The sequence below is a fragment of the Gobius niger genome (assembly GCF_951799975.1).
Source record: "Gobius niger genome assembly, chromosome: 11".
Lineage (NCBI taxonomy): Eukaryota > Metazoa > Chordata > Actinopteri > Gobiiformes > Gobiidae > Gobius > Gobius niger.
Genome location: NC_136862.1, coordinates 1065446 through 1080857, shown reverse-complemented (window position 1 = coordinate 1080857; position 15412 = coordinate 1065446). Strand labels below are relative to the sequence as shown.

At 48.6% G+C, this 15412-nt stretch overlaps 1 protein-coding gene across 1 annotated transcript; it reads right to left on the bottom strand.

The window, feature by feature from the left end:
• Positions 1-1608: 1608 nt before the first annotated feature.
• LOC306970726 (aquaporin-11-like) lies at positions 1609-13212 on the bottom strand (the record flags this gene model as incomplete). Its single annotated transcript, XM_079566753.1, has 3 exons — positions 1609-1691; positions 3514-3630; positions 12597-13212. The coding sequence occupies 3 exons, from the start codon at positions 13210-13212 to the stop codon at positions 1609-1611; spliced, it is 816 nt and encodes a 271-aa protein (XP_079422879.1).
• Between the last annotated feature and the right edge of the window lie 2200 nt (positions 13213-15412).

Sequence of the window (15412 nt, the reverse complement as noted above, 5' to 3'; positions counted from 1 at the left end):
TGTCACTTTTTTATTATTTTTTTGTCACATTTTTATTTATTTTTTGTCACTTTTTTAATTATTTTTTGTCACATTTTTATTTATTTTTTTGTCACATTTTTATTTATTTTTTTGTCACATTTTTAATTATTTTTTGTCACATTTTTATTTATTTTTTTGTCACATTTTTATTATTTTTTGTCACATTTTTATTATTTTTTTGTCACATTTTTTTGGTTTTTTGTCACATTTTTATTAATTTTTTTTAAAGTTGCCTTGCCTTGCCTTTGAGTCCTTTGCCCCATTGACTGAAGTTCTGAAACTGCCCAGTACAGATGACAGCTTTAGTGTTTGAACCTTCGTCACACAAACCTTCGTAATGTAGATTTATTCACAGAAACAGTGAAAATAACTGAGGTCACAGTTGATTATTTTGGTCCTAAACTTAAAGATTTTCACACACTCAGCGCCCGGACTGAACTCTGGAGGTTCTGAGCTTTCAAATACAGCGGGATTGTGCTTCTGTCCTGAAAGAGCAGCTGAAGGCGACAAACGCGGCTCAGAAGAGTCAGTTATTAAAGGTCCCGACGGTTACACGGACTCGTACACGCGTGATCGCAGAGACCATGTGCTTCTGTGGTTGTGCTGCACAGGTCGAGCTGAGGTCTGTGAGGGCGGAGTCTGTGAGGGCGGAGTCTGTGAGGGTGGAGTCTGTGAGGGTGGAGTCTGTGAGGGCGGAGTCTGTGAGGGTGAAGTCCTTGAGGGTGAAGTTCTTGAGGGTGAAGTCCGTGAGGGTGAAGTCCATGAGGGTGAAGTCCATGAGGGTGAAGTCTGTGAGGGTGAAGTCTGTGAGGGTGAAGTCCATGAGGGTGAAGTCCATGAGGGTGAAGTCTGTGAGGGTGAAGTCCGTGAGGGTGAAGTCCTTGAGGGTGAAGTCCTTGAGGGTGAAGTCCGTGAGGGTGAAGTCCATGAGGGTGAAGTCCTTGAGGGTGAAGTCCTTGAGGGTGAACTCCTTGAGGGTGAAGTCCTTGAGGGTGAAGTCCTTGAGGGTGAACTCCTTGAGGGTGAAGTCCATGAGGGTGAAGTCCATCAGGGTGAAGTCCTTGAGGGTGAAGTCCTTGAGGGTGAACTCCTTGAGGGTGAAGTCCTTGAGGGTGAAGTCCTTGAGGGTGAACTCCTTGAGGGTGAAGTCCTTGAGGGTGAAGTCCATCAGGGTGAAGTCCATCAGGGTGAAGTCTGTGAGGGTGAAGTCCATCAGGGTGAAGTCCGTGAGGGTGAAGTCTGTGAGGGTGAAGTCCTTGAGGGTGAAGTCTGTGAGGGTGAAGTCTGTGAGGGTGAAGTCTGTGAGGGTGAAGTCTGTGAGGGTGAAGTCCTTGAGGGTGAAGTCCATGAGGGTGAAGTCCATGAGGGTGAAGTCTGTGAGGGTGAAGTCTGTGAGGGTGAAGTCTGTGAGGGTGAAGTCTGTGAGGGTGAAGTCTGTGAGGGTGAAGTCCTTGAGGGTGAAGTCCATGAGGGTGAAGTCCTTGAGGGTGAAGTCTGTGAGGGTGAAGTCTGTGAGGGTGAAGTCCTTGAGGGTGAAGTCCATGAGGGTGAAGTCCATGAGGGTGAAGTCCGTGAGGGTGAAGTCCATCACTGAGTCTTCTGCTTGTGGACGTCCTTCTCGCTCAGGAACGGGACGATGATCTGGAACAGCAGGTCACAGCTGGCCACGCCTGGAACGACACACCAGGAAACAGGAGAAGTTACTGCCACGGTCACTTTACTTATACAGAACTGGTGTGGCCTTCACGGGTCATTGTGTTCCGGGCGTTTGGATGCAGGTGACACCAGGGGGCGCCCTTCCCTTCTCAGTGTAAATGTGACTTTCTTCAGAGTGAGACTTTAGGTCAGACATGAGTGACAGAAACATGAGGCTAAATACAGTGAGCTCTTTGTTTCATTGCTCTTCAGGCACAGACTGAGAAGTGAAGAAGGAAGTCATGGAGCTTCTGCTTTAGACAGAACTTCAGACTCTGCTGCAGGTAAGAGTCATATCATTTTCTGAAACTCAAATCTGTAGTAAAAACATCATATATGGAAAATTATTATTAGGGCTGCTCGATAATTGAAAAAATAATAATCACGATTATTTTTGTCATAATTGAAATCACGATTATTCAAACAATAATTTGTTGCCTTTAAAAAAATCCATCAAAAAAGTGACAAAAATCCAGCAAAAAAATGACAAAAATCCATCAAAAAAATGACAAAAATCCATCAAAAAAATGACAAAAAAACATTAAAAAAATGACAAAAATCCATCAAAAAAATGACAAAAATACAGCAAAAAAGTGACGAAAATCCATCAAAAAAACCATCAAAAAATGACAAAAAAAACATAAAAAAAATGACAAACATCCATAAAAAAAAATGTCAAAAATCCATCAAAAAAAGACAAAATTCCAGCAAAAAAGTGACAAAAAAAACATTAAAAAAAGACAAAAATCCATTAAAAAAATGACAAAAAAAACATTTAAAAAAAAAAGACAAAAATCCATCAAAAAAGTGACAAAAAACCATCAAAAAAATGACAAAAATCGAAAAAAAATTTGAAAACAAAAAAATTTGAAAAAAAAATATTATAATCGATTTTTTGCGATTATGCTAATTTTGTAATCGTTTATTGTTGTAATCGAAATCGTAATCGAATTTCGATTAATTGCACAGCACTAATTATTATTACAATTATTAAAAGAAACTCATTACTCATTCTAAAAAAGAAAAACCCAAACAAACCCTAACATCTGTATCTGCTGTAAAGTCATGTTTGTCCCAGATGTGGACCATGACAGATGTGGACCATGACAGATGTGGACCATGACAGATGTGGACCATGACAGATGTGGACAGGACTGTGGTAGATCTACTTTTACTTTGGAGAAAATAGTTACTATAGAAACTGTTGAAGAAATGAACCTCATGAGCTTCTTCTGTAACATCTGTCCACATCAGTCCTGCTGCTCCACGACTCAGAGGAACTGGGACAAACATGACTTTACAGCAGATACAGATGACCTGGGTTTGTTTGGGTTTTGTTTTTTAGAAAGAGTAAATAAAAAAATAAAAAATAGATAGACAGGATTTTCAAAGATTTTTCTTTTAGTAGTTGTAATAATAATGTTCCATATATTATGTTTTTACATATTTGAGTTTCAGAATATGATATGACTCTTACCTGCAGCAGAGTCTGAAGTTCTGTCTAAAGCTGAAGCTCCATGACTTCCTTCTTCACTTCTCAGTCTGTGCCTGAAGAGCAATGAAACAAAGAGCTCACTGTGTTTAGCCTCATGTTCCTGTCACTCATGTCTGACCTAAAGTCTCACTCTGAGGAAACTCACATTTACACTGAGAAGGTTGGAAGGCGCCCCCTGGTGTCACCTTGCATCCAAACGCCCGGAACATAATGACCCGCGAAGGCCACACGAGGGTTAAAAAATCTACACCAGGGAAGGGAGAGAGTTCAGCCTGGTGGATGAAGCCCTGTGAGTGATTTACCGAGGACGGGGCCGAGCCAGTAGACGAACAGGTAATCCAGGAGGGAGTGTCCACTGCAGGGGAACTGGAGCGCCACGGCCAGGACCGGGTTCAGCACCGCCCCGGAGACAGCGCCACCTGCAGGCACAACGGCACAACGTCAGGCTCTTTACATGTACAAGACCAGGAGACAGCGCCACCTACAGGCACAACGTCAGGCTCTTTACATCAACAGGACCAGGCAGGGCCGGACTGGGACTGAAAACCAGCCCTGGACTCTGGTCGGTCTGGCCCAAATACATATGTGAACCTCTGACCCCCCGCCTTCACCCAGAGCATTTTCTCCAGCTTTACCCCAATCTAAAAGCTTCTGGAAAAAAGCTGTGAAAATAGAAACAAAACTGAGACGAAAACGATGATGGAAAAATGACAAAAAAGTGACGAAAAATTGACGAAAAAATGACAAAAATTTGATTAAAAAAAAATGACAAAAAATTATAAAAATTTGACAAAAAAATGACAAAAAATGACAAAAAAATGACAAAAAAATGACGAAAAAATGACAAAAAAATGACAAAAAAATGACGAAAAAATGATAAAAAATTGACAAAAAATGACAAAAATTGACGAAAAAATGACAAAAAATGACGAAAAAATGATTAAAAATTGACAAAAAAATAACAAAAATTGACGAAAAAATGACAAAAAATGACAAAAAAATGACAAAAAATGACAAAAAAATGACAAAAAAAATGATAAAAAATTGACAAAAAAATGACAAAAAAAATGACAAAAATTGACGAAAAAATTACAAAAATTGTATTTAAAAAAAATGACAAAAAAGTAATAAAAAATAAGTTGAATACCCAACAAAAAAATGACAAAAAAGTGATAAAAATTTGACAAAAAAATTGATAAAAAATGTATTAAAAATGTACGAAAAAATGACAGAAATGTGACAAAAAATTACAAAAATGTTACGAAAAAATAACCAAAAAAATTACAAAAAAGTTACAAAAATGAGTTGAATACCCAACAAAAAAATGATGGAAAAAAATGTGATGACGTGAGGAGAAAGATCCTCTCGGTTCTGGCGGGAGTTAAGAGGTTAAACTTTTAGATTTGGGTAAAGCTCGGTTTACATGTACAAGACCAGGAGACAGCGCCACCTACAGGCACAACGTCAGGCTCTTTATATGTACAAGACCAGGCAGGGCCGGACTGGGACTGAAAACCAGCCCTGGACTCTGGTCAGTCTGGCCCAAATACACATGTGAACCTCTGACCCCCCGCCTTCACCCAGAGCATCTTCTCCAGTTTGGCTTTACCCCAATCCAAAAGCTTCTGGAAAAAAGCTGTGAAAATAGAAACAAAACTGAGACGAAAACAATGATGAAAATGTGACAAAAAAGTGACAAAAAATTGACGAAAAAATGACAAAAATTTGACAAAAAAATGACAAAAATTTGACAAAAAAATGACAAAAATTTGATTTAAAAAAAATGACAAAAAAGTTATAAAAATTTGACAAAAAATGACAAAAAATGACGAAAAAATGACAAAAAAATGACAAAAAATGACCAAAAAATTGACAAAAAAATGACAAAAATTTGATTTTAAAAAAATGACAAAAAAGTAATAAAAAATAAGTTGAATACCCAACAAAAAAATGACAAAAATGTGATAAAAATTGACAAAAAAATTACAAAAAATGACAAAAAAATTACAAAAAAATGATAAAAAGTTGACAAAAAAATGACAAAAAATGACAAAAAAATGACAAAAAAATGACAAAAAATGAAAAAAAAATGACAAAAAATGAAAAAAAAATGACAAAAAAATGATAAAAAATTGACAAAAAAATGACAAAAAATGACAGAAAAATGACAAAAATTTGATTTTAAAAAAATGACAAAAAAGTTATAAAAAACAAGTTGAATACCCAACAAAAAAATGACAAAAATGTGATAAAAATTGACAAAAAAATGACAAAAAAATGACAAAAAAATGATTAAAAAAATTGACAAAAAAATGACAAAAAATGACAAAAAAATTACAAAAAAATGATAAAAAGTTGACAAAAAAATGACAAAAAATGAAAAAAAAAATGACAAAAAATGACAAAAAAATGACAAAAAAATGATAAAAAATTGACCAAAAAATGACAAAAATTTGATTAAAAAAAAATGACAAAAAAGTAATAAAAAATAAGTTGAATACCCAACAAAACAATGACAAAAATGTGATAAAAATTTGACAAAAAAATTGATAAAATTTTTTATTAAAAATGTACGAAAAAATTACAGAAATGTGACAAAAAATTACAAAAATGTTACGAAAAAATAACCAAAAAAATGACAAAAATGTTACAAAAATGAGTTGAATACCCAACAAAAAAATGATGGAAAAAAATGTGATGACGTGAGGAGAAAGATCCTCTCGGTTCTGGCGGGAGTTAAGAGGTTAAACTTTTAGATTTGGGTAAAGCTCGGTTTACATGTACAAGACCAGGAGACAGCGCCACCTACAGGCACAACGTCAGGCTCTTTATATGTACAAGACCAGGAGACAGCGCCACCTACAGGCACAACGTCAGGCTCTTTATATGTACAAGACCCGGAGACAGCGCCACCTGCAGGCACAACGTCAGGCTTTTTATATGTACAAGACCAGGAGACAGCGCCACCTACAGGCACAACGTCAGGCTCTTTATATCAACAAGACCAGGAGACAGCGCCACCTGCAGGCACAACGTCAGGCTCTTTATATCAACAAGACCAGGAGACAGCGCCACCTGCAGGCACAACGTCAGGCTCTTTATATCAACAAGACCAGGAGACAGCGCCACCTGCAGGCACAACGTCAGGCTCTTTATATGTACAAGACCAGGAGACAGCGCCACCTGCAGGCACAACGTCAGGCTCTTTATATGTACAGGACCAGGAGACAGCGCCACCTGCAGGCACAACGTCAGGCTCTTTACATGTACAGGACCAGGAGACAGCGCCACCTGCAGGCACAACGTCAGGCTCTTTATATGTACAAGACCAGGAGACAGCGCCACCTACAGGCACAACGTCAGGCTCTTTATATGTACAAGACCCGGAGACAGCGCCACCTGCAGGCACAACGTCAGGCTTTTTATATGTACAAGACCAGGAGACAGCGCCACCTACAGGCACAACGTCAGGCTCTTTATATCAACAAGACCAGGAGACAGCGCCACCTGCAGGCACAACGTCAGGCTCTTTATATCAACAAGACCAGGAGACAGCGCCACCTGCAGGCACAACGTCAGGCTCTTTATATCAACAAGACCAGGAGACAGCGCCACCTGCAGGCACAACGTCAGGCTCTTTATATGTACAAGACCAGGAGACAGCGCCACCTGCAGGCACAACGTCAGGCTCTTTATATGTACAGGACCAGGAGACAGCGCCACCTGCAGGCACAACGTCAGGCTCTTTACATGTACAGGACCAGGAGACAGCGCCACCTGCAGGCACAACGTCAGGCTCTTTATATGTACAGGACCAGGAGACAGCGCCACCTACAGGCACAACGTCAGGCTCTTTATATGTACAAGACCAGGAGACAGCGCCACCTGCAGGCACAACGTCAGGCTCTTTATATGTACAGGACCAGGAGACAGCGCCACCTGCAGGCACAACGTCAGGCTCTTTATATGAACACGACCAGGCAGGGCCGGACTGGGACTGAAAACCAGCCCTGGACTCTGGTCAGTCTGGCCCAAATTAGCGTAAATGCGACACTTCCACAAATACACATGTGAACCTCTGACCCCCCGCCTTAACCCAGAGCATTTTCTCCAGTTTGGCTTTGCCCAAATCTAAAAGCTTCTGGAAAAAAGCTGTGAAAATAGCAACAAAACTGAGACGAAAACAATGATGAAAAAAGTGACAAAAAAATGACAAAAAAATGATAAAAAATTGACAAAAAAATGACAAAAAATGACAAAAAAATGATAAAAAATTGATAAAAAATTGACAAAAAAATGAAAAAAATGACAAAAAAATGATAAAAAATTGACAAAAAAATGATAAAAAAAATGACAGAAAAATGACAAAAATTTGATTTAAAAAAAATGACAAAAAAGTTATAAAAAATAAGTTGAATACCCAACAAAAAAATGACAAAAAAATGACAAAAATGTGACAAAAAAATTGATAAAAAATTTATTAAAAATGTACGAAAAAAATGACAGAAATGTGACAAAAAATTACAAAAAATTTACGAAAAAATAACCAAAAAAATGACAAAAAAGTGAGAAAACGAGTTGAATACCCAACAAAAAAATGATGGAAAAAAAATGTGATGACGTGAGGAAAAAGATCCTCTCGGTTCAGGCGGGAGTTAAGAGGTTAAGCCTTTAGATTTGGGTAAAGCTCGGTCATGCCCGGGGGTAAGGGTAAGTGAGAGGCCAGACCTGTGGGACAATAAAGCTGTTCTTACATCCAGAACATGTCCGGCCTTTACCTGGATGTAACTGCTCTGACCTGGAGCCCCCGAGCTGGACACGGCTCTGTCAGTCTCTGTTTGTTCGTGTCAAACCGGTCCGAGCCTTTTCTGTTTTAGATTCTTGTCATATTTTAACGGCTCTGTTCTCTTCACACGCTCCGGCCGTGACCCACATAAACACTCAGGCTATTATTACTTTCACAGCCGCCTCCTGACTCTCATATTTAGAAATCTCACCTTTGTGTTAAAGGAACAGGCCAGCGTTTCTACACACTGAGATATGTTCTTACCTGAGCTGTGACGAGTTCTTTAGGACCTGTCTGATCTTCAGTCACGTAAACACAGCGCAGACGGCGTTAGCATTTAGCCTCTCCCTCTCTCCTCTATAGCTCCAAAACAGGTCAAGATAGAAGCTACCAAGCTCTCGCGCAGTAAAGTGAAGATTACTGCGCGGATTTCGAACTACTCCTGGTATTATTACGCCTTACAATATAGTTCCCCCTTTTATCCGCTTAGAAAATCCACATTGTTTAATTGTGTGTAATTATACTTTGTAGTGGAACACTTCACGTAACCATATTTAAATAGGGAAAACGTGGAAGAGCTCGGTAGCTTCTATCTTGACCTGTTTTGGAGCTATAGAGGAGAGAGGGAGGGGCTAAATGCTAACGCCGTCTGCGCTGTGTTTACGTGACTGAAGATCAGACAGGTCCTAAAGAACTCGTCACAGCTCAGGTAAGAACATATCTCAGTGTGGAAAAACGCTGGCCTGTTCCTTTAAGTCAAGTAAAATAACACAGGTATCGGAAAAGGTACCGTTAAGGCACCGGTACCGAAAAGCAGGTATCGTTAAAGTAGTGGTATAGAAAAAAAAACAGCGGTACCAAGCCCTACCCCTGACTCTCACCTACCCCCCTGACTCACCTGCGTACACCACGGCGGTGATGGTGGCGCTCAGGGCGTGTACCCTCAGCCCTGACTCACCTGCGTACACCACGGCGGTGATGGTGGCGCTCAGGGCGTGGACTCCTGACTCACCTGCGTACACCACGGCGGTGACGGTGGCGCTCAGGGCGTGGACCCCTGACTCACCTGCGTACACCACGGCGGTGATGGTGGCGCTCAGGGCGTGGACCCCTGACTCACCTGCGTACACCACGGCGGTGATGGTGGCGCTCAGGGCGTGGACCCCTGACTCACCTGCGTACACCACGGCGGTGATGGTGGCGCTCAGGGCGTGGCCTCCTGACTCACCTGCGTACACCACGGCGGTGATGGTGGCGCTCAGGGCGTGGACTCCTGACTCACCTGCGTACACCACGGCGGTGATGGTGGCGCTCAGGGCGTGGACCCCTGACTCACCTGCGTACACCACGGCGGTGATGGTGGCGCTCAGGGCGTGGACCCCTGACTCACCTGCGTACACCACGGCGGTGACGGCGGCGCTCAGGGCGTGGCCTCCTGACTCACCTGCGTACACCACGGCGGTGATGGTGGCGCTCAGGGCGTGCACTCCTGACTCACCTGCGTACACCACGGCGGTGATGGCGGCGCTCAGGGCGTGGACTCCTGACTCACCTGCGTACACCACGGCGGTGATGGTGGCGCTCAGGGCGTGCACTCCTGACTCACCTGCGTACACCACGGCGGTGATGGTGGCGCTCAGGGCGTGGACCCCTGACTCACCTGCGTACACCACGGTGGTGATGGCGGCGCTCAGGGCGTGCACTCCTGACTCACCTGCGTACACCACGGCGGTGATGGTGGCGCTCAGGGCGTGACCCCTGACTCACCTGCGTACACCACGGCGGTGATGGTGGCGCTCAGGGCGTGGACTCCTGACTCACCTGCGTACACCACGGCGGTGATGGTGGCGCTCAGGGCGTGGACTCCTGACTCACCTGCGTACACCACGGCGGTGATGGTGGCGCTCAGGGCGTGGACTCCTGACTCACCTGCGTACACCACGGCGGTGATGGCGGCGCTCAGGGCGTGCACTCCTGACTCACCTGCGTACACCACGGCGGTGATGGTGGCGCTCAGGGCGTGCACCCCTGACTCACCTGCGTACACCACGGCGGTGATGGTGGCGCTCAGGGCGTGCACTCCTGACTCACCTGCGTACACCACGGCGGTGATGGTGGCGCTCAGGGCGTGGACTCCTGACTCACCTGCGTACACCACGGCGGTGATGGTGGCGCTCAGGGCGTGGACTCCTGACTCACCTGCGTACACCACGGCGGTGATGGTGGCGCTCAGGGCGTGGACCCCTGACTCACCTGCGTACACCACGGCGGTGATGGCGGCGCTCAGGGCGTGCACTCCTGACTCACCTGCGTACACCACGGCGGTGATGGTGGCGCTCAGGGCGTGGACTCCTGACTCACCTGCGTACACCACGGCGGTGATGGTGGCGCTCAGGGCGTGGACCCTCACCCCTGACTCACCTGCGTACACCACGGCGGTGATGGTGGCGCTCAGGGCGTGGACCCTCAGCCCTGACTCACCTGCGTACACCACGGCGGTGATGGTGGCGCTCAGGGCGTGGACCCCTGACTCACCTGCGTACACCACGGCGGTGATGGTGGCGCTCAGGGCGTGGACCCCTGACTCACCTGCGTACACCACGGCGGTGATGGTGGCGCTCAGGGCGTGCACTCCTGACTCACCTGCGTACACCACGGCGGTGATGGTGGCGCTCAGGGCGTGGACTCCTGACTCACCTGCGTACACCACGGCGGTGATGGTGGCGCTCAGGGCGTGGACTCCTGACTCACCTGCGTACACCACGGCGGTGATGGTGGCGCTCAGGGCGTGGACCCCTGACTCACCTGCGTACACCACGGCGGTGATGGTGGCGCTCAGGGCGTGGACCCCTGACTCACCTGCGTACACCACGGCGGTGATGGTGGCGCTCAGGGCGTGCACTCCTGACTCACCTGCGTACACCACGGCGGTGATGGCGGCGCTCAGGGCGTGGACTCCTGACTCACCTGCGTACACCACGGCGGTGACGGTGGCGCTCAGGGCGTGGACTCCTGACTCACCTGCGTACACCACGGCGGTGATGGAGGCGCTCAGGGCGTGCACTCCTGACTCACCTGCGTACACCACGGCGGTGATGGTGGCGCTCAGGGCGTGGACCCCTGACTCACCTGCGTACACCACGGCGGTGATGGCGGCGCTCAGGGCGTGGCCTCCTGACTCACCTGCGTACACCACGGCGGTGATGGTGGCGCTCAGGGCGTGGACCCCTGACTCACCTGCGTACACCACGGCGGTGATGGTGGCGCTCAGGGCGTGGCCTCCTGACTCACCTGCGTACACCACGGCGGTGATGGTGGCGCTCAGGGCGTGCACTCCTGACTCACCTGCGTACACCACGGCGGTGATGGTGGCGCTCAGGGCGTGCACTCCTGACTCACCTGCGTACACCACGGCGGTGATGGTGGCGCTCAGGGCGTGCACTCCTGACTCACCTGCGTACACCACGGCGGTGATGGTGGCGCTCAGGGCGTGGACCCCTGACTCACCTGCGTACACCACGGCGGTGATGGTGGCGCTCAGGGCGTGCACTCCTGACTCACCTACGTACACCACGGCGGTGATGGCGGCGCTCAGGGCGTGGACCCCTGACTCACCTGCGTACACCACGGCGGTGATGGTGGCGTTCAGGGCGTGGACCCCTGACTCACCTGCGTACACCACGGCGGTGATGGTGGCGCTCAGGGCGTGGACTCCTGACTCACCTGCGTACACCACGGCGGTGATGGTGGCGCTCAGGGCGTGGACTCCTGACTCACCTGCGTACACCACGGCGGTGATGGTGGCGTTCAGGGCGTGGACCCCTGACTCACCTGCGTACACCACGGCGGTGATGGTGGCGCTCAGGGCGTGCACTCCTGACTCACCTGCGTACACCACGGCGGTGATGGTGGCGCTCAGGGCGTGGACCCCTGACTCACCTGCGTACACCACGGCGGTGATGGTGGCGCTCAGGGCGTGGACTCCTGACTCACCTGCGTACACCACGGCGGTGATGGTGGCGCTCAGGGCGTGGACCCCTGACTCACCTGCGTACACCACGGCGGTGATGGTGGCGCTCAGGGCGTGCACTCCTGACTCACCTGCGTACACCACGGCGGTGATGGTGGCGCTCAGGGCGTGCACTCCTGACTCACCTGCGTACACCACGGCGGTGATGGTGGCGCTCAGGGCGTGGACCCCTGACTCACCTGCGTACACCACGGCGGTGATGGTGGCGCTCAGGGCGTGGACCCTCAGCCCTGACTCACCTGCGTACACCACGGCGGTGATGGTGGCGCTCAGGGCGTGGACTCCTGACTCACCTGCGTACACCACGGCGGTGATGGTGGCGCTCAGGGCGTGGACCCTCAGCCCTGACTCACCTGCGTACACCACGGCGGTGACGGTGGCGCTCAGGGCGTGGACTCCTGACTCACCTGCGTACACCACGGCGGTGATGGTGGCGCTCAGGGCGTGGACCCCTGACTCACCTGCGTACACCACGGCGGTGATGGCGGCGCTCAGGGCGTGGACTCCTGACTCACCTGCGTACACCACGGCGGTGATGGTGGCGCTCAGGGCGTGGACTCCTGACTCACCTGCGTACACCACGGCGGTGATGGTGGCGCTCAGGGCGTGCACCCTCAGCCCCGGCTCCAGCTTGTGCAGGTGAAGGACGACGCCCTGGACGATGAAGGTGAGGGCGAGCTCCGTGGCCGCCGCCTCCAGTAAAGTCCCGCCCAGGGGGTCGAAGCAGCGGTACCCGAACCTCCGGTGCTGCTCGTGCACCTCGGACCACCCCCTGGACCACACGAGGACCGCCAGGGCCCGGGCCGCCATGGCCGCGCCCAGCTGAACGCCCACCAGGCCCGCCGCCGCCCGCACGCTCAGCCTCCCCCGGCACACGCGCTCCAGGGGGCCAATCAGAGAGCAGCTGGCCCCGCGGAAGCTCTGCAGGTGCACGGCGGTGACGGCGTACAGCAGCGCCAGCCGCCATGACAGGGGCGGGGCCCCGCGCTCGCCCAGAAGCTTCAGCTCCAGCGCGCACCAACACAGCTGCAGCGTGGAGGCGCCCTCCAGCAGGACACGCCCACTTTCCCCCGGGAGGAAGCGCCGGAGCCACCGGAGCAGCTCACACAGGAGCACCACGGAGACGACCACGCCCACCGACACGCCCACCGACACGCCCACCGCTGAGAGCGCCGCGGCGGACATCCTCCGAGCGACACGGCGACGCTGGTCCTGGATCAGTGTCTGTGACCCTCACAGGTGATCCGGGGGTGCGGGTCTGATCCGGAGAGGCGGGTCTGCAAAAAAGTTTATCTTTATTTAATTTATTTATTTAAGACTGTTTTCTGAACAGTCTTAAAAGTACAAATGATTCCAAGTTTGCCTCGATTACGGAGAGGTCCCTGTTTCACACCTGCCCCCTGCTGGCCAGCCCTCACACCTGCACAAGCAAACTGAGCAGCGCGGCCTGATGACATCATCACTCTGCGCTGTCTGTTTTTTGCAAGTCTGCTATCACACGGTGTCCCCCTCCTCTGCTTCAGACCCCGCCCACAGAGGAACCCGCCCACAGAGACTGGACAAGAAGAACTGAAACTCCAACAAGGACCGGACGTTCTCCCGCTGAGGGACTCCCATCCAGGGGCGGACTGGGACTGAAAACCAGCCCTGGACTCTGACCAGCCTGGACCAGATTAGAGTAAATGCGACACTTCCACAAAGGTGCAGGTGGGAATCGAACCCGGGACCTTCTAGCTGTGAAGCGGAGGCGCTAACCACTGCGCTACTGTGCCGCCCAAGGTAAGGAGTGAGAGGCCAGACCGGGGGCCCTAGAGCCAGTGGCCCTTCTGTGCTCTTCCAGAATGGACATATGGCCAGTCCGCCCCTGCCAAAAACGCTTTTTCTGTGCATATTTCCCATTTATTAATATTGCCTGCAGTTCGCAAAGTATCCACCAGGGGGGGTGTTTTTGTAGCTTTCTTTCATTGCTTTGTTTTCATGTTTTTTGTCACTTTTTTGTTGCTTTTCCGGGAAAACATTTCTGTTCCGTTTTCGTCGGTATTTTCTTTAAAGCTTTTAGATTTAGGTAAAGCTCGGTGAAGGCGGGGGAAATGTGACAAAGTGGGTTTGTCCCATTGTGTGTGTTTGTTATTTTGCTTCGTTTGTTTCGTTTGCGATAAACACCGGCCAATAATAACCTCAGATTCATGTGTTAATGAATTTCTCACATACCGGCCAAAGTCGGGGAAGATGAGCCGCTTTTTGCTCTGGTGGTTATTGTGTAAAAACAGTCAAATATAAATACAAAATGTCACTGTTTACATGTGATTTTTAACCTCTTAACTCCCGCCGGAACTGAGCACATTTTCCCCTGTTCGGCTTTACCCAAACCTAAAAGCCTCTTGAAAAGAAAGCATCAAAATGGCATCGAAACACAACAACAAAGTGACGAAAACAGGCCAGAAAAGCAACAACAAAACAACAACAAAAGTGACTAAAGAGCGAGAAACAGTGAGGAGAAAACAGGGCAAAAACACTTACTTAAACTTACTTAAAAACCCACAATAAAAACTTCCTGCTTTACATGGTCCTGTTTATTGTTCTCTAATGTTGGTGCTTTTTAATCATACATTTCCTTGGTGTGAAGTGAGCGCGAGTGCTTAAAGGCACCAAACAAATAAAAGGTATTACTATTATTATTATGATCAACCTCCTCCTGAAGCAGTGTGGCTTTACCCAAATCTAACAGCTTCTTGAACAAACCGTCATAAAGAGAGAAACGAGAAAAAACATCAAAACAAAGTAAAAAATAGGACAAAAGGACAAAAATGGACGAAAAAATTACGAAAAAACATCAAAAACCGACAAAAACCATGTAAAAAGAACCTTTAAAACACAACCAAAAGTTAGGATCAGTTTTGTCGGTCTTAGCTTTCAAATAAGGCGTTTCTCTCGAGTGGAGAAGCTTTTAGATTTGGATAAAACCTTTCCATGTTACGTCCTCTCTAACCTGCGCGTGCGTCTCGTAGTTTGAGGTAAAGCCGTGGCCCCTCGCCCTGATTGGTCAAAGAGCGCCTTATCTTCGCCGGGACTAAACCTGGTCCAGAGCCGGTCATGCCCTGGAGGATTAAAGTCTCCGCGAACCCGGAGAGAACTCACCGCGCGGGTCCCCTGTTTGCAGACGGAGCTCCTGCCGCGGTCCGAGCCTCCTGTCCTGCTCTGGTCCTCCTGTGGTCCTCCTGTGGTCCTCCTGTGGTCCTCCTGTGGTCCTGCTCTGAGCCTCCTCTGAGCCTCCTCTGGTCCACGTCAAAGTCCGACTCCCCCCGGAGCGTCAAACTCCCCGCACTGCGACAGGAAGCAGCACAAAGTAAAGCGCGCGCGGAGGTTTCAGCTTTAAACGTCCCGG